This window comes from Sorex fumeus, unplaced genomic scaffold, assembly GCF_029834395.1.
Source record: "Sorex fumeus unplaced genomic scaffold, SorFum_2.1 ptg000048l, whole genome shotgun sequence".
Taxonomy (NCBI): Eukaryota; Metazoa; Chordata; class Mammalia; order Eulipotyphla; family Soricidae; genus Sorex; species Sorex fumeus.
The window spans coordinates 4,740,157-4,759,454 of record NW_026606105.1 but is presented as its reverse complement, the minus strand read 5'-3'; the positions used below and the strand labels follow the sequence as shown (position 1 = coordinate 4,759,454).

The 19,298-nt window shown below is 52.5% G+C and overlaps 2 gene segments (V, D, J or C); both read left to right on the top strand.

Annotated features, from left to right (window-relative positions):
• LOC130032506 (T cell receptor beta constant 2-like) overlaps window positions 1-7,466 on the top strand; it is a 111,085-nt gene extending 103,619 nt beyond the window's left edge. Inside the window, 5 exon segments of the C gene segment in view lie at window positions 886-922; window positions 5,790-6,185; window positions 6,641-6,658; window positions 6,869-6,975; window positions 7,255-7,466. Coding sequence covers window positions 886-922; window positions 5,790-6,185; window positions 6,641-6,658; window positions 6,869-6,975; window positions 7,255-7,275 — 579 coding nt within the window.
• Window positions 7,467-12,251: 4,785 nt separating this feature from the next.
• LOC130032369 (T cell receptor beta constant 2-like) lies at window positions 12,252-18,746 on the top strand. The segment is given in 6 exon segments: window positions 12,252-12,283; window positions 12,550-12,644; window positions 16,877-17,272; window positions 17,946-17,963; window positions 18,133-18,239; window positions 18,533-18,746. Coding segments are annotated over 6 exon segments (669 nt in total).
• Window positions 18,747-19,298: the final 552 nt, after the last annotated feature.

The following is a 19,298-nucleotide window of genomic DNA, read 5'->3' as shown; positions in this document are numbered from 1 at the left end:
CCCGCGGGTTTCTTCCTGGCCAGGGGTGGGTAGTAGGAGGAGTCGTTTTTGTACAATGATGTAACATTGTGGGGACAGGGGGCCACGGTGATTCACTTTCACTGGGGCCCTTTACAAAAACCTCCTGTGGGGTCCCAGCTCCCAGAACCTCCAATTTCCTGCACGGGTCACAGTTCCAAACTCTGCCTCCAACACGTCCACCTCAAGACAAGGTCACGGTGAGAATGACTTTCCAGGAGGAGCTTCCAGATATGACAAGAAGCCCAGTGACCTCCCCCTTATTCCAGCAACACCAGCAGAACCCAGCTAATGCTGTGTGTAGAGGACCCTCTCCAACTTCCTCTCCATCCCCCTCTCTCTCTCTCCCTCCCTTTTCCTTTCTTTCCTTTTATTCCCTCCCTTTATTTACTCCCTGTATTTTTTTTAAAGAAGGATTGGATCACACTCAAAAGTGCTCAGGGCCTACTTTTGGCTCAGCACTGAGGAATTACTCCTGGCAGGGCTCAGGGGACGTTATGTGGTGCCAGGGATCGAATACAGGCCAGCCACATGCAAGGGAAGGGTCCTACCTGCTTTACCATCTCTCTTGGCCCTTCTTTAAAGAAAGCCATTGGGGACCCCCAGCTCTGGAATCCCTGTCTTAGACCCTGAGCTCCGTGTCCCTCTCTGATCCACAGACTTTCTAGGGACCTGCAGAGAGATGAAGAGGCTGAGGGGGACAGACTCTGACCCATGCACGAGTTGAAAGTTGAAACTGCTCTTGGACCAACATCTAAAGCATGCAGGAGGCACTTCCGCCCATGGATGCCGGCCAGGGCATCCTCCTTCTTCTCCTCACCCCCACTGCATTTTCCTCCTTGCCCCCATCACTGTGCAAACACTGAGCTTTACTTCGGAGGCGGCTCCAGACTCACGGTCCTAGGTAAGCCCCAGGCCTGTGCCTTTCTGGCGGGGGGACCAGTGGGAGGTGGAGCGGGGGTCGACAGAGTCCCTTTTAGAGAGGCCCGATTCTGGTGTGTAACTATGACTACACCTTCGGCTCAGGGACCAAGCTGACGGTCCTAGGTGAGTCTGGGGGTCTCCGGGGGACAGAGAAGGGGATTGTGTTCTGGGGACGTGGGCAGGGTGGGGTCGGCCCACCCCTGGGGTCCTGAGGAGGAAATGCCAGCTCTAGTGCCGGGACCCAACTCGGGGAGGAAGGGGTCTGTCGCTGTCTGGGCAAAGCTACCCAGTGCAGAAGCTCGTGACAGGCCCTCTGCGTTAGCTCTGTAGGACCCTGAGTCTCCTGGTCTGGGTTCCTAGAACCCACTGGCCCCTTTCTCTGACTGTGGGGGAAGCTCTAGATGCCTGAGAGGGTGGGAAGGCAGGATGGAGGCTTTGTGAGGGAAGAGGCCCCAGCTCTCCCAAAATTCGATCTCTCTTCATATGCAGCCAGCAAGAGAGTGTCTTTATTTGTTGGTTTGGTTTTGAGGAGTCGCCTCCAGCTGTCCCCAAGATGTGCAACCAGGGATCACATCTGGGAGGGCGAGGGGGCCCTATGAGGTGCCGGGGGTGGAACCCGGGGCCAGCTGTGTGCAAGGCAAGTGCCCTACCCTCTGTATTACCGCTCTGACTCCACCGGGAGGTTTTAAAGCAGAACCGTCAGGCTGTGCTTTGGGGACACCGTTTATTTTGGGCAGGGCAGTCGGCTCACCGTGATAGGTAAGTGAGTCGGGGCTGGAGGCTGGGACTCCAGGGGAGGGTCCCACATCCACAGGGCACTGCAGCTTGGGTGCTTCGGGTCTGTGTCTCCCATCGGAAGCTCTGAACTGCTCAGATGCAGCCAGTAGAGACTCTGCCACCAACTTCCCAGGCTTGGCCGTACAGAGCCCCGCTCTGCCCATCCCCCTAAGAGAGGCGAAGTTAGACCCCTCCAGGAGGGGGTCACCCTGTTCATCTCCTGCCTCCTTGGAGGGAGCCCCCCGTGGCCATGATGGAGGGGAGATCCTTCCTACCTGGAGCAGATAAGAGATGGGTACACAGGAGGAGGATGTGGGGTCCCCAGGATGAAGTCTTAGAAGGCCCGGTGGTCTGCCCCCTAAAACTCCCAGAACTAAGAGTGGGGAAGGGGGAGGTCGGGGTGGGATTGGGGCAGGAAGGGCCGGAAGGCGCAGGGCAGTTTGCAGGCGAGGCTTGGCTGCTGTGCTACTAACGAGAGGCTCTATTTCGGCAGCGGGAGCAAACTCACTGTCTTAGGTAAGGATGTGTGTGCTGTAAGCCTTGGGTGGGGAGCTCTGTGGTGAGGGGCAAGGGCAGAGGATGCAGCAGAGAAAACTCTCTGACCCTGGTGGGGAGGGGGCAGTAGTGGCTTGAGGTTCCCAAAGTCCTGGGTGGAAGCTCTGGAAAGAGCTCCCGACTCCGGGTGATGCTTGGTTCGGGCATCCTTGTGCTCAGCTGTGGAGCACCAAGCCGCTGTGCTTTGGGGATGGGATGTGGCTCCCTGTCTTGGATGAGGCCTGGGGTGTGGACCCCGGGTGCAGTTCCCTGCAACTCCTGTGGCTTCTTGCTCTTCCTGACACTCATTCTTCCCTCTAAGACTGTTCCCTGGAGTGAGCGGTGACCCTCTCCCTAGCGTACAGCCCTTTCTCAGAGCCAAGAGCCCGGGCAGAAAAGGTGCTCTATGCAGTCGGGGTGCTAACATGTACAGCCTGAAGGGTTAGACCACAGCCTTTAAGTCAGCACCGGGCTCACTGTGACAAGTAAGAGATTCCCCCCACACACACCCCACTGCTGCGGGGGATGTAGAGTTGGGTCCCTAGGGATGAATTCTGGGAGGGGAGAGCGGAAGAAGAGAGAGGTCCTCAGGCTCCTGGCTGCTCCTACCTGGCTCCCCGAATTTTCCCCAGTCCCCCAGGGAGGCTGGGCTCAACTCTATCCAGCCTCCTACTGTTGCCCCAGCTCCAGCCTCTGCCTTCTCGCACTTCTTTCCTCTTCTCGAGACGCCTCTCTCTTCTCAACGTTCTTCTGCAGGGTGGCTCACTTTCCTTTCCCCTTTTCTCTCTGCTCTTCCCCATTTCCCCACCCTGTTCTGATTCTTTCTGCCTTGTTGAGTCTGTTGTGGCGAGTCTCTTTGCCTCCCAGTTCAGATGCTTCCTCCCCGCCCCCTCCCCCGAGCTCAGGATTCTCTTCTACCTTCTTTGTCCCTGTCTCCCTGTTCTAGTAGCCTCCCAAGATCTATGTGGTTCTCCTTCAGGTATTTGGGGCTCCAGAGGCAGTGGAGCAGTAGGCTGGTGCGACTTTGGGGGTTGGGGCATGCTGCTGAGCCATTAAGAGCAGAAGTCTAGGTCATAGCACCTGTAGAGTTCCTGGGGACAGTGGTTGGGGAGGTGAGTTTCTTGGGACACTGGTCAGGGAGGTGAGTTCCTGGGGACACTGGCTGGTGAGGTGAATTCCTGGGACACTGGTTGGGGAGGTGAGTTCCCAGGGACACTGTCTGGGGAGGTGAGTTTCCAGGGACACTGGTTGGGGAGGTGAGCTCCTTGGGACATTGGCTGGGGAGGTGAGTTCCCAGGGACACTGGTTGGGGAGGTCACTTCCTGGAGACACTGGTCGAGGAGGTGAGATCCCGGGGACACTGGTTGGGGAGGTGAGTTCTTGGGGACACTCGTTGGGTAGGTGAGTTCCTTGGGACACTGGTCCGGGAGGTGAGTTCCCGGGGACACTGGTTGGGGAGGTGATTTCCCAGGGATACTGGTCTGGGAGGTGAGTTCTTGGGGACACTGGTGGTTGGGTAGGTGAGTTCCTTGGGACACTGGTTGAGGAGGTGATTTCCCAGGGATACTGGTCTGGGAGGTGAGTTCTTGGGGACACTGGTTGGTTGGGTAGGTGAGTTCCTTGGGACACTGGTTGGTTGGGTAGGTAAGTTCCTTGGGATACTGGTTGGGGAGGTGATTTCCCAGGGATACTGGTCTGGGAGGTGAGTTCCTGGGGACACTGGTTGGGGAGGTCAGAGGAGTCTGAATCAATAAGTGGAAACTGAATCCATCTTAGCAGCAGATAAGACATAAAGTAGAGAAAAGTAGGGAGAAGGCAACGTTGTTGGGCAGCTCAGGGCTATGCGGGGTGCAGGGTTGGGGCCATCGGAGCCCAGGAATCCAGCAGGACAACACTGGGAAGAAGGCAAAAGAGAGTGGAGGGACTGTGCTCGGGGGACACAATCCAGAAGCGGTGTGAGGGTGTGTTGGGTTGTAGGTTCAATACAGGCTGCAGGAGGAGGATGCAGAGGTTCTGCCAGGTTGGCTGAAGGAGAAATTACCCTGTAGACAAGAGCACATGATAGGGAGTATCAGGGACATTGAACTGTTCAAATCACCATGATTCAGAATGCCTAGGTTGGGGGGTGGGTTCAGGGGGTATACATGAACTGTCTTGGGCTGTCTCAAAAACATAATATGGAACTTTATCGGCAACCCAACATGCAACTTACCCCTTTGCAAAGCTGTAACTCAATTCTCCCACTAGAAATACCAAAAACTAAAAACCAAAATATCCAAAACAGTCCCATTGTTTTAAAAGAGCTAAATAAAATAGACGGCACAGAAAAATCTGACTAGAGGGAGGGTCTCTAAAATATGGATAAAGTGGTGTCCTTCCTTTGTGTCCTCAGAGTTCACACCTTCCAGCAAACCTGGAAACTCTCTCCCATCTGTCAGTCATGGAAAGGAACCAGAGTTACAGCAGGAACCCTCTGATGAAATCGTTTTTGGGATTTGAGCTTTGTACATATTTGAACAGGATTTTACTGCTTCCAAGAATTCAGAGCTTGGATTTGACCTCAGATCACAAAGCTGCCAGGAAAAAGTGCACTGGGTATTGGAAAGAAGAAAATTTAGCCACCAGCATCATCTTTCCAGGGATGACACCCACCCTGGGCAAGCTACTACGCAGCTCTGAGCACTGGTTGGGAGTCAATGGGAACATCTGTTATGACCATAGTGAGAGGCGACTGCGAGACTCTATGTAGGCTACATGGGGGGGGGGGGGGGGGAAATGGGAGAAAAACTAAACGCAAGTGAGGAAAAATGACGTTCTGATGCAATGTGGAAACTATCTCTTCTAGGCAAGAAAGACTGATTCTCAGCATGTGCCATCATGGAAACAAACCCCTCCGCCTTGTTAGAACAGGAAAGCAGTAATTAGGGAAAGTCAGCTTGGTTCCTAAGGTCATGATGCCATGATTCCTCTGCCTACGAATCTAACTCTAGTGCAAATGCTTCTGAGTTGAAAGATTTGACAGGCATGGAGAAGGCAACAAGTAGGAGAACAGAGGAACTCATGAGCTCTTTTGATCCTCGGAGTAGGAGACTTTGAAAAGGAAGTTAAGAAAGTTGTGTCAGGGCTGGAGAGATAACACAACGGGTAGGGTTTGATTCCCAGCATCCCATATGGTCCCCTGAGCACTGCCAGGAGTAACTCCTGAGTGCAGAGCCAGGAGTAATCCCTGTGCATTGCTGGGTATGACCCAAAAAGCAAAAAACAAAACAAAACAAAAAGTTGTGTCACCTAAGGAGACAAAGTCATCCTTAGTGGAGGCAAGCATCCCTAAGGGGCACTAAGAAGCAGGGGTTGGCAAAGAAGATGGGATATGAACCCCAAACTAACATAACAGCTTTACCTGACTTTGCTGTTATGGCAATTTCCATGCACACGTACATGTGCACACACATACACACACATGCGTGCACACACAACAGACGATCACTCAAACATAGCTCTCCCCCAGTCCTCACTCCAAGCCCTCTACTCCTCAGAGAGCGTGAAAGATGTGCAAACACCCCAGGTGGCCGTGTTTGAACCCTCTGAAGCCGAGATCACTGAGACCCAGAAGGCCACACTCGTGTGCCTGGCCACGGGCTTCTACCCCGACCACGTGGAGCTGAGCTGGTGGGTGAACGGCAAGGAGGTGCAGAGTGGGGTCAGCACGGACCCCGAACCCCTCAAGGAGCAGCCTGATGAGAAGAAATCCACCTACTGTCTGAGCAGCCGGCTGAGGGTCTCTGCCGCCTATTGGCATGACCCTCGCAACCACTTCCGCTGCCAAGTTCGCTTCTATGGGCTCAGCGACGAGGATGAGTGGAACTTTGAAGAAACTAGAAGGCCCAAACCTGTCACCCAGAATATCAGTGCTGAAGCCTGGGGTAGAGCAGGTGAGGGGGAGGTTTCCTGGGGGCCTGGCAGAGGTCAGTGTGTGTGTGTGTGTGTGTGTGTGTGTGTGTGTGTGTGTATGTAGGCGTGGGTGAGACCACATCTACTGGGGAGAGCACAGGGCTAGGTACAGAAAGGGCGGGGAGACCCACCTGCAGGTGAGCCTGTTCTCCCCAGGACCCTCAGCCCAACACAACCTTGCAGGAAGCTCTCCCCTTTCCACCAACCCACGGAGCTCAAAAATGGTGGGTGCCCCTATCCCTTGGAACAATAGATTTGAAAGATGCTGTCCCACTATGGTCACAACAGGAAAAAAAAATGCCAGTGCTGGTGTCTGAAAGGAGCCCAGTGGGGTGGGGGAGTTGGAGGGGAGCTCTGTGTTTACTAAGCCTGAGAGGGGCCAACCAGCTTCAGAAAGTGTAATTTCTCATCCACGACTCTCTTGCTTCTCTTGCAGACTGTGGCCTCACCTCGAGTAAGTAAACAGTAAACTCTCCCTTCTGTCCCCGCCACTCTACACACACACACACACACACACACACACACACACACACACACTCACACACACACACACTCCCTTGGTCTTTGTTCCCAAATGGGAAGCAGAGAACCTAAGGGAGGTGGAGCCTCGGGGAGGCCATGGTGCGTGTTCCCAGGTACCCACTGACCCCCACTTGTGTCTCAGTGTCGTATCACCAGGGGGTCCTGTCTGCCACCCTCCTCTATGAGATCCTGCTGGGCAAGGCCACGCTGTATGCTGTGTTGGTCAGCGCCCTGGTGCTGATGGCCATGGTGAGGAGCGGGCAGGGTGGGAGAGCAGGGTGGTTTAAAACCCAACAATCAAGGGAGAGCCAGAAATGTAGACCACCACCCCCGCCAGGGCTAGAGGTGGGTCACAGAGAAAGATGGAGTCTGCCCCAGGCCTCAGAAACCACCCTATTTCTCAGGGGTTCTGGGGTCACCTACAAGCTCAGTGGGTATTTCAAGTTTTCCTCTTGTCATTGGGTTATGCCTTTCCCTCTCATCTTCACCATGTTTGGCTCCTACCACCCCACAACCTCTCTTCTTCAGGCCAAGAGAAAGAATTCCTGAAGCTGACTCAAAGATGGAGCCAAGAGTCGCCAACCTGCTGTGGCCCCAAATGGCCTGTGCGTTTCTACCCCCTGCCACCTCCGGTGCTCCTGCAGAATCAGTGGGTTCCTGCCCACCACTCCCACTCACTGTTGTCCCAGTGCATCCCACTAGGACCAGTGGTCCAACCTCCCTTACTCACCCAGTGGCGATCCCAGCATGCCCACATGTACCAAACCAATAAAGATACCTTGTTCTGCTTCACTTGACTGCGTGAGAATCTGGAGTGCTCTTTCTCTGCTCTCTGAACACTTGGGCGGCTCTCCTCCGTCTAGACAGAGACATGAGGTGTTTATAGAAAGTGCAGTGGCCGCGGGAAGTTGGTGAGGAAGCCAGGCCTGCAATAGTGCTCCCCCTTGTCCAAGGGATCATGTGGACATGGAAAGAAGTGGATATCTGGGTGTGGAAAGGCTGACTCCGAACAGACAAAAGAATTGTTGGTGTTGACCCTAGGAAGCGCTGTCCAGTGTTCTGAGGTGGAGGTGTTCTGAGGGGCAGCCCAAGCTTTGTCTATGTCACCCACAGGCTTTCAGTCACCTCAGGAGTTCCCGCAACATCTTCCAGTAGGTTTCCCGCTGAGGAGCAAAAGCACTAATTAGAAAATACACTCTCACCCACCAGGGTGTCTTCCTGTTTAATTTACTGTTCATTATGTGCACAAGGAATCATTATTAACAACATTGTAAACCACAGAATCTCAATCAATAAAGGAAAAGTGAACTCATAAAATTTGCTTATACATGGACGGACATAGAGAGTATCATGCTGAGTGAAATGAGTCAGAGGGAGAGGGACAGGCTTTGAATAATCACATTCATTTGTGGGATAAAAACAACACATAGTATGAGACTAATACCCAAAGACAGTAGAAATGAGGACCAGGAGGACCCGTCATTGGTAGGAAGCTTGCCACAAGTTGTGGGAGAGTGTAGTTAGGACAGAGAAGAGAACACTATGACAATGATAGTTGGAAATGATCACCCTGGAAAAGAACTGAATGCAAAAAGGAAGTAAAGTGGTATACATGATAACCTTTCAGTCACAGTATTGTAAGTCACAGTCCCTATAATGAGAGAGACAGACGAACAGAAACAAAGAGAAAGAGAGAGACCATAAGAAGAAAAGTATCATACAGGCATGCTGGGTCTGGGAGCAGAGAGGGAAATTGGGGACATTGGTGGCAGGAAATATACACTGGTGAAGAAAAGATATTGGATGACTGAAACGCAATCATTAACAACTTTGTAACTGTTTATATCACTATGCTTCAATAAAAAATATGTTCTTAAATTTACTGTCAGATCAGAAGTGCCTCTTTAGTGAACTAAATGCTCCTGGATTCCTTCTCTAAGGACAGAAAAATAATGTTGGCCCAGACCTGGTATCAGCTGTTTGTTGTCTCCATGTCCCTAGGTGATGCCATTCACTTAGGACATATGCAAAGGAATAATTTTCCTTTACCTCCTATTAAACATTCACCTCAGTCCTCTCTCTCCTGAAGTGCACCCAGAACTACTTGTTTTCATTTTGTACTTCTCTACCTTAATCTCCTCCAAGAAAGCATGAGTGTGCTCTCCTCCCTAGAGGAGCTTTCCTAGATTGGACATTACCCCTCACCTCCTGGAGACCAAACGCACTGCAACCCATGTTTTATTCTCTTGGTGCTCTGAGCACACCTCCTTGGGACCAGCTCCTCCTCTGTCTGACATCCTGACATCACCATTTGACTGGATGTGCTATTTGAAGTCTTTTAGGATACAGCATAAACTACCTTTGAATAAATGAATGAATGAGTGAATGAATGAATTCATGAGTGAAGTTAAAATGAGCTAGTTTAGATAGAGCCAGGTCTTCCTGAAATTTCCATCAATCTTCATTTATACAACCACAACACAGGACTTCCAGCTCTCCTGGACATGTGAGCATGTTACATACGGGCTCACACAAGTGCATGTGCAATTTACACATACGCATGAGTGTGCTCATCCACTCATTGGGTATCTATCATCACCATCGTTCACAGTGAACCTTCAAGAAAAAGAAGGCATGCAAGTCACATTCCTTATTCAGAGGAAAAATAATTCTTAAATACAAGTCATAGAAATACAAGGGAATGGTTTGAGTAGCAGGACGCTGTCTTCTCAAAGGCGGGCAGAAGCCAGCACTCAATGTTTGGTGGGGATTACTGGGCCAAAGCCTGAGAGAAAGAGAGAAGAAGAAGAAGAAGAAGAAGAAGAAGAAGAAGAAGGAGGAGGAGGAGGAGGAGGAGGAGGAGGAGGAGGAGGAGGAGGAGGAGGAGGAGGAGGAGGAGGAGGAGGAGGAGGAGGAGGAGGAGGAGGAGGAAGAGAGAGGAGGGAGAGGGAGAGAGGGAGAGGGAGAGAGGGAGGGATAAAGAGGAGAAAAGAAGAAGAAGAAGAAGAAGAAGAAGAAGAAGAAGAAGAAGAAGAAGAAGAAGAAGAAGAGAAAGAGAGAAGAAGGAAGAGAGAGAAGGAGGGAGAGGGAGAGAGGGAGGGATAATGAGAAGAAAAGTGCCTGCCTTAGAGGCAGACTGAGGGGGTGGTGGCAGGACAGATATGGGGGATATTGGTGGTGGGAAGAGTACACTGGCGGAGGGATGGGTGCTGGAACATTGTATGACTGAAACCTGATCACAAAAACTTTGTAACCATATCTCACAGTGATTCAGTTAAAAAATAATAAACTAAAATGTGTTATATAAAAGAATTATAGAGCCTTATCAGAGACATTCTGAAGTGTTTACATCTTAATAAAGTTACTTTTATCATTTTTATCACTTAAAAAAGAAAGAAAGACTTGGTCTCAGTTTTCCTTGGGACAGTGTGATGGTCCCAGGGAAACATGAACAATAGCTCAGATAGCAGAGCCAGGCACTTGTGGGTACATAGTTCAGAGATAGTAAAAGTAAAGTAAAGTAAAGGCCCTCCCGTTGATCATCGATTTGCTCGAGCGGGCCCAGTAACATCTCCATTGGAGACTTTGTTGTTACTGTGTCTGGCATATCCAATACTCTCGGTAGCTTGCCGGGCTCCCGAGAGGGGCGGAGGAATCGAACTCGGGTCGGCCATGTTGGCCACTTGTAAGGCGAACGCCCTACCGCTGTACTATACCTGTGGGAAAAACCTCAGGCTCAAAGGTAGTGGGTGCATGCCTTTCTGGGGAGTCTCTGGAATCCCTGCCACCAGCAAGAGCCTTGACTCCTCAGAGACAATCATTAAATAGTCACCAACTCCTCCAAAAGTTTGGGAGTTGGGGAAGCGATGGGGAGTTGCAGAGCCTCTGGGCTGTTGGCCCTCACCCCGGAACTTGCTGGATTAATTCATTCCCCTCGCTCCTCCCACCTACTTCACTATAAATGCATCTGTGCAGGGTCCTATAGCGTCCCAGTGAAGACAGCAGATGGCATAGATCTTGGGGTGCTGTGTGTGCTCCCCCACCGAGTACAATGCTCTTCCTCTCCCCACTTAACTGAGTTGGTGAAGTGGGTCTGTCTTGGCCCAGCCCCATTCATAGTCACCCTGAGGTCTGCCACCTGTGTTTCCTGCCTCTGCCGGGAGGTTGGGGAGGTTGTGGGTGAGGGAGCCTGAGGGAGGAAACATTTTTGTTTCGAGGTGTAACATTGTGAGGACTGGGGGGGGCCACAATGGTTCAGGTGAACCGGGTGCTTTTACAAAAACACTGCCTTCCACAGCTTGTGTGTGCAGCCCCTAGAACTCAGCTCTGAGTGGGGGTACCACTGGGAGAGGCCTTTGGGGCTGGATCTGGCCCACCTTTGCAGGTCTTTAGCTCCTGAGACTCAGGAGATGTCTCCCTCCTCCACATCCAGCTTCCCAGGAACCCCAACACCAGAGGCATCAAAGCAGCACTAAGCACTTCTCAGAAGCACCCTTGATGGAATAATGCAGGCATGTTACTTATGAAGAACACAGGTCAGGGATGAAGAGATGACCCAAGGTGTGGAGCATACTTTGCATATGGGAGGACTAGGTTTCACCCCCACTATCAAATGGTCCCCGGAATAATTCTGGGAATGAGTGCCCAAGACAGAGTTGGGAGTAAGCACTAATGTAGTCCCCCATCGCCAAACAAACAAACCAACACAGAAGGGGCCAGAGTAATAGCACAGCAGGTAAGGCATTTGCCTTGCATGCAGCCAACTTGGGTTCGATCCCCAACATCCCATATGGTCCCCAGCACTGCCAGTAGTAATTCCTGAGTGCAGAGCCAGGAGTAACCCCTGAGCACGGTGTGAACGCCCCCCCCCCCCCCCAAAAAAAAAAAAAGAACACAGAAGAGTCCTGAAAGCGGTGGATGGCACCTAATATTTTCAAATAAAAAAAACAAAGGCCAGTGAAGGTCCAGATCATACATGAACGTTGGGCCAGGTTTAACTTGAACTACTCAACTTCCCCTCCACTGTCCTGTCCCCAAATCACGTGGCTTCTCTGCACATTGGAGCTGACCTCAAGCAGTGTCCACCTTTCTATGTCCAGCTGATGCTGGAGAGGGAAGAAAGAAGCAAGTAGGAAAAGGGAAAGTGTGCCCTTCAGGGGCGTGGGAAGTGGGGGGGACGTTCTTGGCGGCCCCTTCCCGCCGTGCTCCTATGCTGAGCAGTACTTCGGCTCAGGGACCCGGCTCACCGTGCTAGGTAAGGCTGTATCCCCCCTGAAACCTCTCTTCTAAGTCTGCACAACTCTCCCCTCAACCGGGCCGGGACATTGCAGGAGCAGGGCAGAGTGGACATTAGGTCCCCGTGTGCGTCTGGGGACCCAGGTAGGTTTGCGCCCGGGACGCCGAGGCTGTGCTAACACCGGGGAGCTGTACTTCGGCGCGGGTTCCAGGCTGACGGTTTTAGGTAAGGAGCCGGGCAGGAGATACCGAGTCACCCCTTGCGGGATGTCCAGGAGAGAGATGGACAGATGCCCAGTTTTGCGCCGGGCAGCGCTCTCAGGTGGGGTTGGGAAACTCGGGCCCCCGAAACGCCCGCATTGGAGCTGGGTACCCCAGATGCCAGGTTTTGGTCCTGGCTTGGGGGGCTGTGAGCGCAGACACTCAGTATTTCGGCGCGGGCACGCGGCTGACGGTGTTGGGTAAGCAGAAACCCGGGCTGGGGGGACCCGGCGGCCGCGGGGGCTGTTTTTGTGCCGCGTCCCGCGGCTGTGTTCCCAGAACACCCAATACTTCGGCCCCGGCACCCGGCTGACCGTGCTCGGTAAGCGGGCGGCGGCGCGCGGCGCGTTTTTGCGCGGGACTCCGGGGCTGTGACGCCGAGACCCAGTACTTCGGCTCGGGCACCCGGCTGCTGGTTCTAGGTGAGCGGGACCGGATTCTGGGGCGCCGCGGGGTCGCTCGGCTTCTTGCGGGGAGCCTCGGGGATGTGCCGTCCCGGGATGGGGGCGGGGGTGTCCGCCAGCTCCTGTCCTGGGATGAGAACCCGGGTGCCCTCCGAGCGCTTTGTGGGAGCGGGGCTGGGACGCGCGCGCTCGGGCGTTTGCGCACGGACGTGGGTCTCTGTGCTCCTACGAGCAGCATTTCGGTCCCGGCACCAGGCTCACCGTCCTAGGTAAAGTGGGCAGGGGACTCGGTCCCCGGAATTCTGGAAAGGGTGGAGGGGTTGGCGGGGGGAAGGGTGGGGGATTGCGGCAGTGTTCCCGCGGGGGTGGGGGTCGCGGTGAGGGCTGTGCGGGTCAACTCTGCGCCACGGCAGAGAGGATGGGGTAGCCTCGGCCCCGGAACAGGGATGGAGTGTCCCGGTGCTTCTGATCTCTCCCCCTGCGGTTCAGAAATGCTGGGTGAGTGGTGGGGAAGGAGAGGGTTTGTACCCCAGACTGGGAAAAGTTGAGCTTGAGAAGATTGGGAGGCGGGAGTGACCCAACTGGAGGACTAGGAAAAGCCCGGGCGTTAGCCTGACAAAAGTGGTCGCACCCCTCCGATGTATTGTTGGGGGAGGGGTGGATTGAAGCTGAACAGAGAACGAAAAGGGTCACAGGCAGGTTGGCGCAGAGGGGCCGAAGAAAGAAACATCCCTCAGAGAAGGAAAGGGTTCTCATCAAGGCTGGCTGAGTTGGTTTCCTGTTCACAAATGCGGGTTTAAAAGAAGAGTTGAAATCCCTGCCTGCCCTTGTCTCTTAAACTTCAGCCTTGGGCTGGAATGGGGCAGGGGAGATGGTGGTCGGCACCCGCTAGCTTCCTAGGAAGCGTCATCACCCTTAGAGAATGCTTCCTACCCTCAGCCTGAAATTGCCAGCTTCCTATGAAGTTCTCTAAGGTAAACCATCCAAATCTTTGGGAAATAATGTCACCGGAATGCAACAGGTATTTTGCTGTGAGGTGAGGAAATTTCCCAGGGGCTCTCAGGCCCAAGGTGTAGACAGGGACACTGCCTGCTGATGAGAACGTTGAGGTCTGAGAGAGGGAGCTGCTGGGGATGACTCACCCAGGCTTATGAGAGAGCAGCCTTGTATCTAGGCCATCATTAAGCTGGATCCAAGTGAAGCTCTGATACTCCTTCCCCAGAGGAAAATGCTGGGTTCTCAGGAGTAGCTGAGGTGGCGAAAGATAGGGAGTCTGGAACCAGATAAGCCAGGTAAAGACAGGGGGAGGCTGCACCTTGCTTCCTGGTGAGTGCATCTAGCGCCATCAGCCCAACCTCTTCAGATTGCTTCCAGGAGTTCCCAGAGGCTGCATTTAGGTTATCTGACACAGGAATGGGGTGCTTAGGGGGTGGGAGTCAGGGACGGAGGTCCTGATGCAGGGCTTGGCCACGTAGGGGGTCCTGAGCGGGGAGGACCAGTTCAGTGCCAAGAATTTGGCATGGTAAGAATGAAGGGGAGAACTGGGTCAGGATAAGAATGGGGCTGGAAACAAGAAAGATGAAGTTGGGACTCCTGCCTGCAGCTGGCCCTTGCATGAGCACAGAAGCGCAATAGCATCCATGTTTAGACCACGAGGCAAGCACGCTCCTCCCCCCACAGATGTGCTGTAGAGTGGAGTGAGGGTCCTGCTGATGTTTGGTCCATCCCCACAGCAGCAATAAATATAAGAAGTATCATAGGTGCTCAGGCTGGAGCGATAGCACAGCAGTAGGGCGTTTGCCTTGCATGCAGCCAACATGGCCGACCCGAGTTCGATTCCTCCGCTCCTCTCAGAGAGCCCAGCAAGCTACCGAGAGTATCTTGCCTGCCCGGCAAAGCCTGGCAAGCTCCCCGTGACGTATTTGATATGCCAAACACAGTAACAAGAAGTCTCACCATGGAGATGTTACTGGGCCCACTCGAGTAAATCGTTGAACAACAGGAGGACCGTGACCGTGATCATAGGTGCTCAGAGCTCCACCGTTATTCTCTCACAGTAAGAAGTATGTTTGCAGGCAGAGGAGGAGGGAAGACACATGAGTTGCCTTGGAGGAATGGAGAATTCCAGAGGCAGGGTCTTTGAGATGAGAGCAGAGAGATTGAGGAGCTCAGGAATGCAGGTAGAAGTTGGGATATTACCATTTCAAGCTGGCTGAGCCAGAAAGATCCGGACATACTGAAGTAGCAGGAGGAAGATAAAAGAACACCAGCTGGGGATTGCTCAGATGGAAATGTAAGGGATAGCATTTAAAAAAAATCACTCTGGGTTGGAGCGGTAGCACAGCGGGTAGGACGTTTGCCTTGCACGCGGCCAACCTGGGTTCGATTCCCAGCATCCCATATGGTCCCCTGAGCACTGCCAGAAGTAACTCTTGAGTGCAGAGCCAGGAGTAACCCCTGTGCATCGCCAGGTGTGACCCCCCAAAAGATCACTCTGAGGGCTTCAGAGATAGCTCAGGAGTTAAGTAATTCACCTTGTACACAAGTGATCCCACTTCAGTCAGGCACTACATATGGCCTCCCAAACTCTCTTAGGAGTGACCCCTAGCACAGAGACAGGAGTAAACCCTGAGCACCAGCAGATGTGGCCCAAAGGCTACCCACATCCCACTTTGAATTTCCAAATGGTGACCATAGCATGAAACCAAATGGAAGTACTTCTAATGGAAGAGTCCATTAGACACACAGGACACACACTCATGGAGCCAGTCCTGGAGGTTTGGTTACCTTTCTGCAAAATGGGAGGTGCCACATAGAAGAGTGCTTCCTCCATCTTCCAGACAAAATAGGATCTCATAAGATCACTGTTGCTCATTTTAGAAGATTTGCACAGAAACAAAGAAAAAGTTTCATGGGAACCAAAGCTGAGGAGCTACAAAATGTGCCCCTGGGGAAGAAGCTTGAAGGGCGTTGCCTCCTGGGGGCCATGGAAGACCCTATCTAGCAGAGGCCTAAGAGAACCCCACATGAAGATGATGCTCTGAGAAGCTCAGACATCTATACAGGCAGTTATATACTAGGGAAAGTATAACTTAGGGAGTAACAGCAAGAAGACAGGGAATCCCTGAACTTGACCTCTGGGGAGATTGTTACCCATCTGAGCTGAATCAAAACAGGGTTGGGAACATCTAGAAGTGAAGAAATGGCTAAGAAAGACCCCAGCAGCCACAAAATACCAAGAAAATCCCATTCTTGGGAGTACCCCAAATGTGAAATGATATTTTTTCCATGAGTGCATGAAACTCTGCTATCTGTGTATTCTCATATAAAGAATCCCTCCTCCCTCCAAGGACCCACTGATCCCTAACCCCCTCTCACTATTCTGACCCTCCAACCTAGATAGAAATTTCCCTCTCTGTTTAGGATTGGAGTTGTCTGAATCCCTGTGTCATTTTCAATCACCCCTGCAAGGGAGAGTCAGTGCAAAGAAACTGGCCAACAAGAGAAATAAATGAGACAGAGGAAAAGAGAGCTTGACCGGGCTGGACTAAATCAGCTCAGAGACTGCAGTCCTGTGATTCTGGTTCCAAGTCTGTGCTCCATTCAAATAACTATGACAAAATATGGCGGGAAGTAGTAAGTTTATTGGTGGAGAAGAAACGGGCAACATCAATGATTAGCCGAAGATGGTTCTATCTCTGGCACTACAAGAAATAGAGGTAAAGGTAAAGGTAAAGGCCCTCCTGTTGTTCGTCAATTTGCTTGAGTGGACCCAGTAATGTCTCCATTGGAGACTTTGTTGTTACCGTGTTAGGCATATGGAATACGTCACGGGGAGCTTGCCAGACTCTGCCGTGCGGGCGAGATACTCTCGGTAGCTTGCCGGGCTCTCCGAGAGGGGCAGAGGAATCGAACTCGGGTCGGCCATGTTGCCTGCGTGCAAGGCAAATGCCCTACCGCTGTGCTATCACTCCAGCCCCCACAAGAAATAGAGAACATTTTTAAAAGATAGCAACAGTGAGGGGACTGTTATCTGATATCTGGGCCATGCCATTTGTGTTGCTACTTTATGGAGTAGAGACAATACATGGAACCTGTCCCTAGGTGAATCCAACAGGTAAGTCAGAGAAATGGGACCAACTTCTACTTCTACACACACTCTCACACACACACACACACATGCACACACACATACAATCATGCACACACAGCTCTCCCCCAGTCCTCACCCCAAGCCCTCTACTCCTCAGAGAGCCTGAAAGATGTGCAACCACCCCAGGTGGCCGTGTTTGAACCCTCTGAAGCCGAGATCAACGAGACCCAGAAGGCCACTCTCGTGTGCCTGGCCACGGGCTTCTACCCCGACCATGTGGAGCTGAGCTGGTGGGTGAACGACAAGGAGGTGCAGAGTGGGGTCAGCACGGACCCCGAACCCCTCAAGGAGCAGCCTGATGAGAAGAAATCCACCTACTGTCTGAGCAGCCGGCTGAGGGTCTCTGCCGCCTATTGGCATGACCCTCGCAACCACTTCCGCTGCCAAGTTCGCTTCTATGGGCTCAGCGACGAGGATGAGTGGAACTTTGAAGAAACTAGAAGGCCCAAACCTGTCACCCAGAATGTCAGTGCTGAAGCCTGGGGCAGAGCAGGTGAGGGGGAGGTTTCCTGGGGCCCTGGCAGGGGTCTGTGTGTGTGTGTGTGTGTGTGTGTGTGTGTGTGTGTGTGTGTGTGTGTAGGCATGGGTGAGACCACATCTACTGGGGAGAGCACAGGGCTAGGTGCAGAAAGGGTGGGGAGATCTACCTGCAGATGAGCCTGTTCTCCCCAGGATCCTCAGCCCAACACAACCTCACAGCCAGGGCCCCCCTTCTAGCCGGCTGCAAGGCTCTGCGTCTCAGGGCGGGCCATGTCCTGACCCATCACTGGCCTTAGTTTCTGAAGGTTCCAATGGGGTTGTCCCTGAAGTGAAAGGGGAAGACCACAGCTCCAAGGATGTCTAGGAGGTGGAAATCAAGAGGAGGTTGGGGAGGGGGGGGAGTGGAATGTTAACCAGGACTCACTTAAAAGCTCCATCTCTTTAAATAATGCCTTCTCTAGGGGTTAGAAAGAGAAAGAGACAGAGAGAGAATTCAACAGGCTGGAGAACCTGCTTTGCATGTAGGAGGCCTGTGTTCAAGTCCTGGCACGGAATATGGTCCCTAAGCACTGCTAGCAGTGACTCTGAGCACTGAATCAGGATTAGCCCCTTAGCACTGCCAGGGGTGGTCCCAAAACAAAATAATCCACTTCCCTACTCATTCATTTCCCCCTTCTTCTTTTTAGATTGTGGCCTCACTGCAAGTAAGTAACCCCTCCCTTCCTTCTCTCCACCTCTCATGGTCTGTGCTCCTTAACCAAGGAACAGAGAGCCCCTGGACCCTGGTGGGTGAGGGAAGTGGGCAGGCCTAATGTATGTGCTCACGGATCATCTGTGACCCGTGAGTCACCAGTTCTCTCCCCCACCCCCCAGGGTCGTATCAGCAGGGGGTCCTGTCTGCTACCCTCCTCTATGAGATCCTGCTGGGCAAGGCCACACTATATGCTCTGCTGGTCAGCACCCTGGTGCTGATTGCCATGGTAAGAAGAGGGCAGGAAGGGCGGGTGCTGGGAGGAAGAGGTGGAACCTCATTCAATGGCTCTAAGGGACTTCCAGAGCTGATATCAGCCCTCCTGTTCCCTGCCATGTTCAGGAGATCATTACGGGACTGCTTGTATGGGATGGGAGAAGAATTCTCTAGTGGCTATAAAATGCAATGCTGGAGCATGGCGGGTGGGGGACCATCATGCCCCTTCCTGGTCAGGCTCCAGAGTCTAACCCACTCCCATCATTATGTCATTCGAAGTCTTTGAGAATGTTCTTTCTTCCTCAGGTCAAGAAGAAGGATTCCTGAGACCAAACACAAAAGGATGGCTAATGTCACTCTTCAACTGCCTCAGGTTCTCTTGACTCTTTCAATCTGTCCTCCTGAAGAATTGTCCTCTCCCCACAGTAGACCGCCCTTCCTACATGGATGTCTATTAATCACTTTGCTTCCCTGCTGTCTGAGTTCCTCAACCCTGAAGCTTATAAATATACTAAACCAATAAAAATGTCTGACTGGGCCCACTATGACCATGAAGTGTCAAAAGATTTTTTTCCCTTCACTGACTGACCTTCATTCTGTTTTGAGGAAGTCACCTCTATTCCCTCTGCTGTTCAAGGAATTGACCCTCCTTTCTCACCAATGTTGCTTCTTTCTTTTATCCCAGATAAAATATGGACACCAGGGTCCTTAACCAGTAATTCCCGTCCCTATTGCAGGGCTTGGATGAAGGGTAAGGTGCTGGGCCCTAGAAACCAGAGTAAGGACAGACAAGGATGAAATAAACCCACCCAGCACAAGCCAGAGGAGGGGGAAGACCTTGAAATTAGAATGCCTGGTCATTTGTCAATGACACCTCAATATGTATTATTGCATACTACTTACACTTGGGTTGGAGTGTTAGCACAGTGGGTAGGGTTTTTGCCCTGCACGCAGCCGACCTGGCCCAACCCAGGTTCGATTCTTCTGCCCCTCTCGGAGAGCCTGGCAAGCTACGGAGAGTATCTCACCCGCACGGCAAAGCCTAGCAAGCTACCCGCGACATATTCGATAT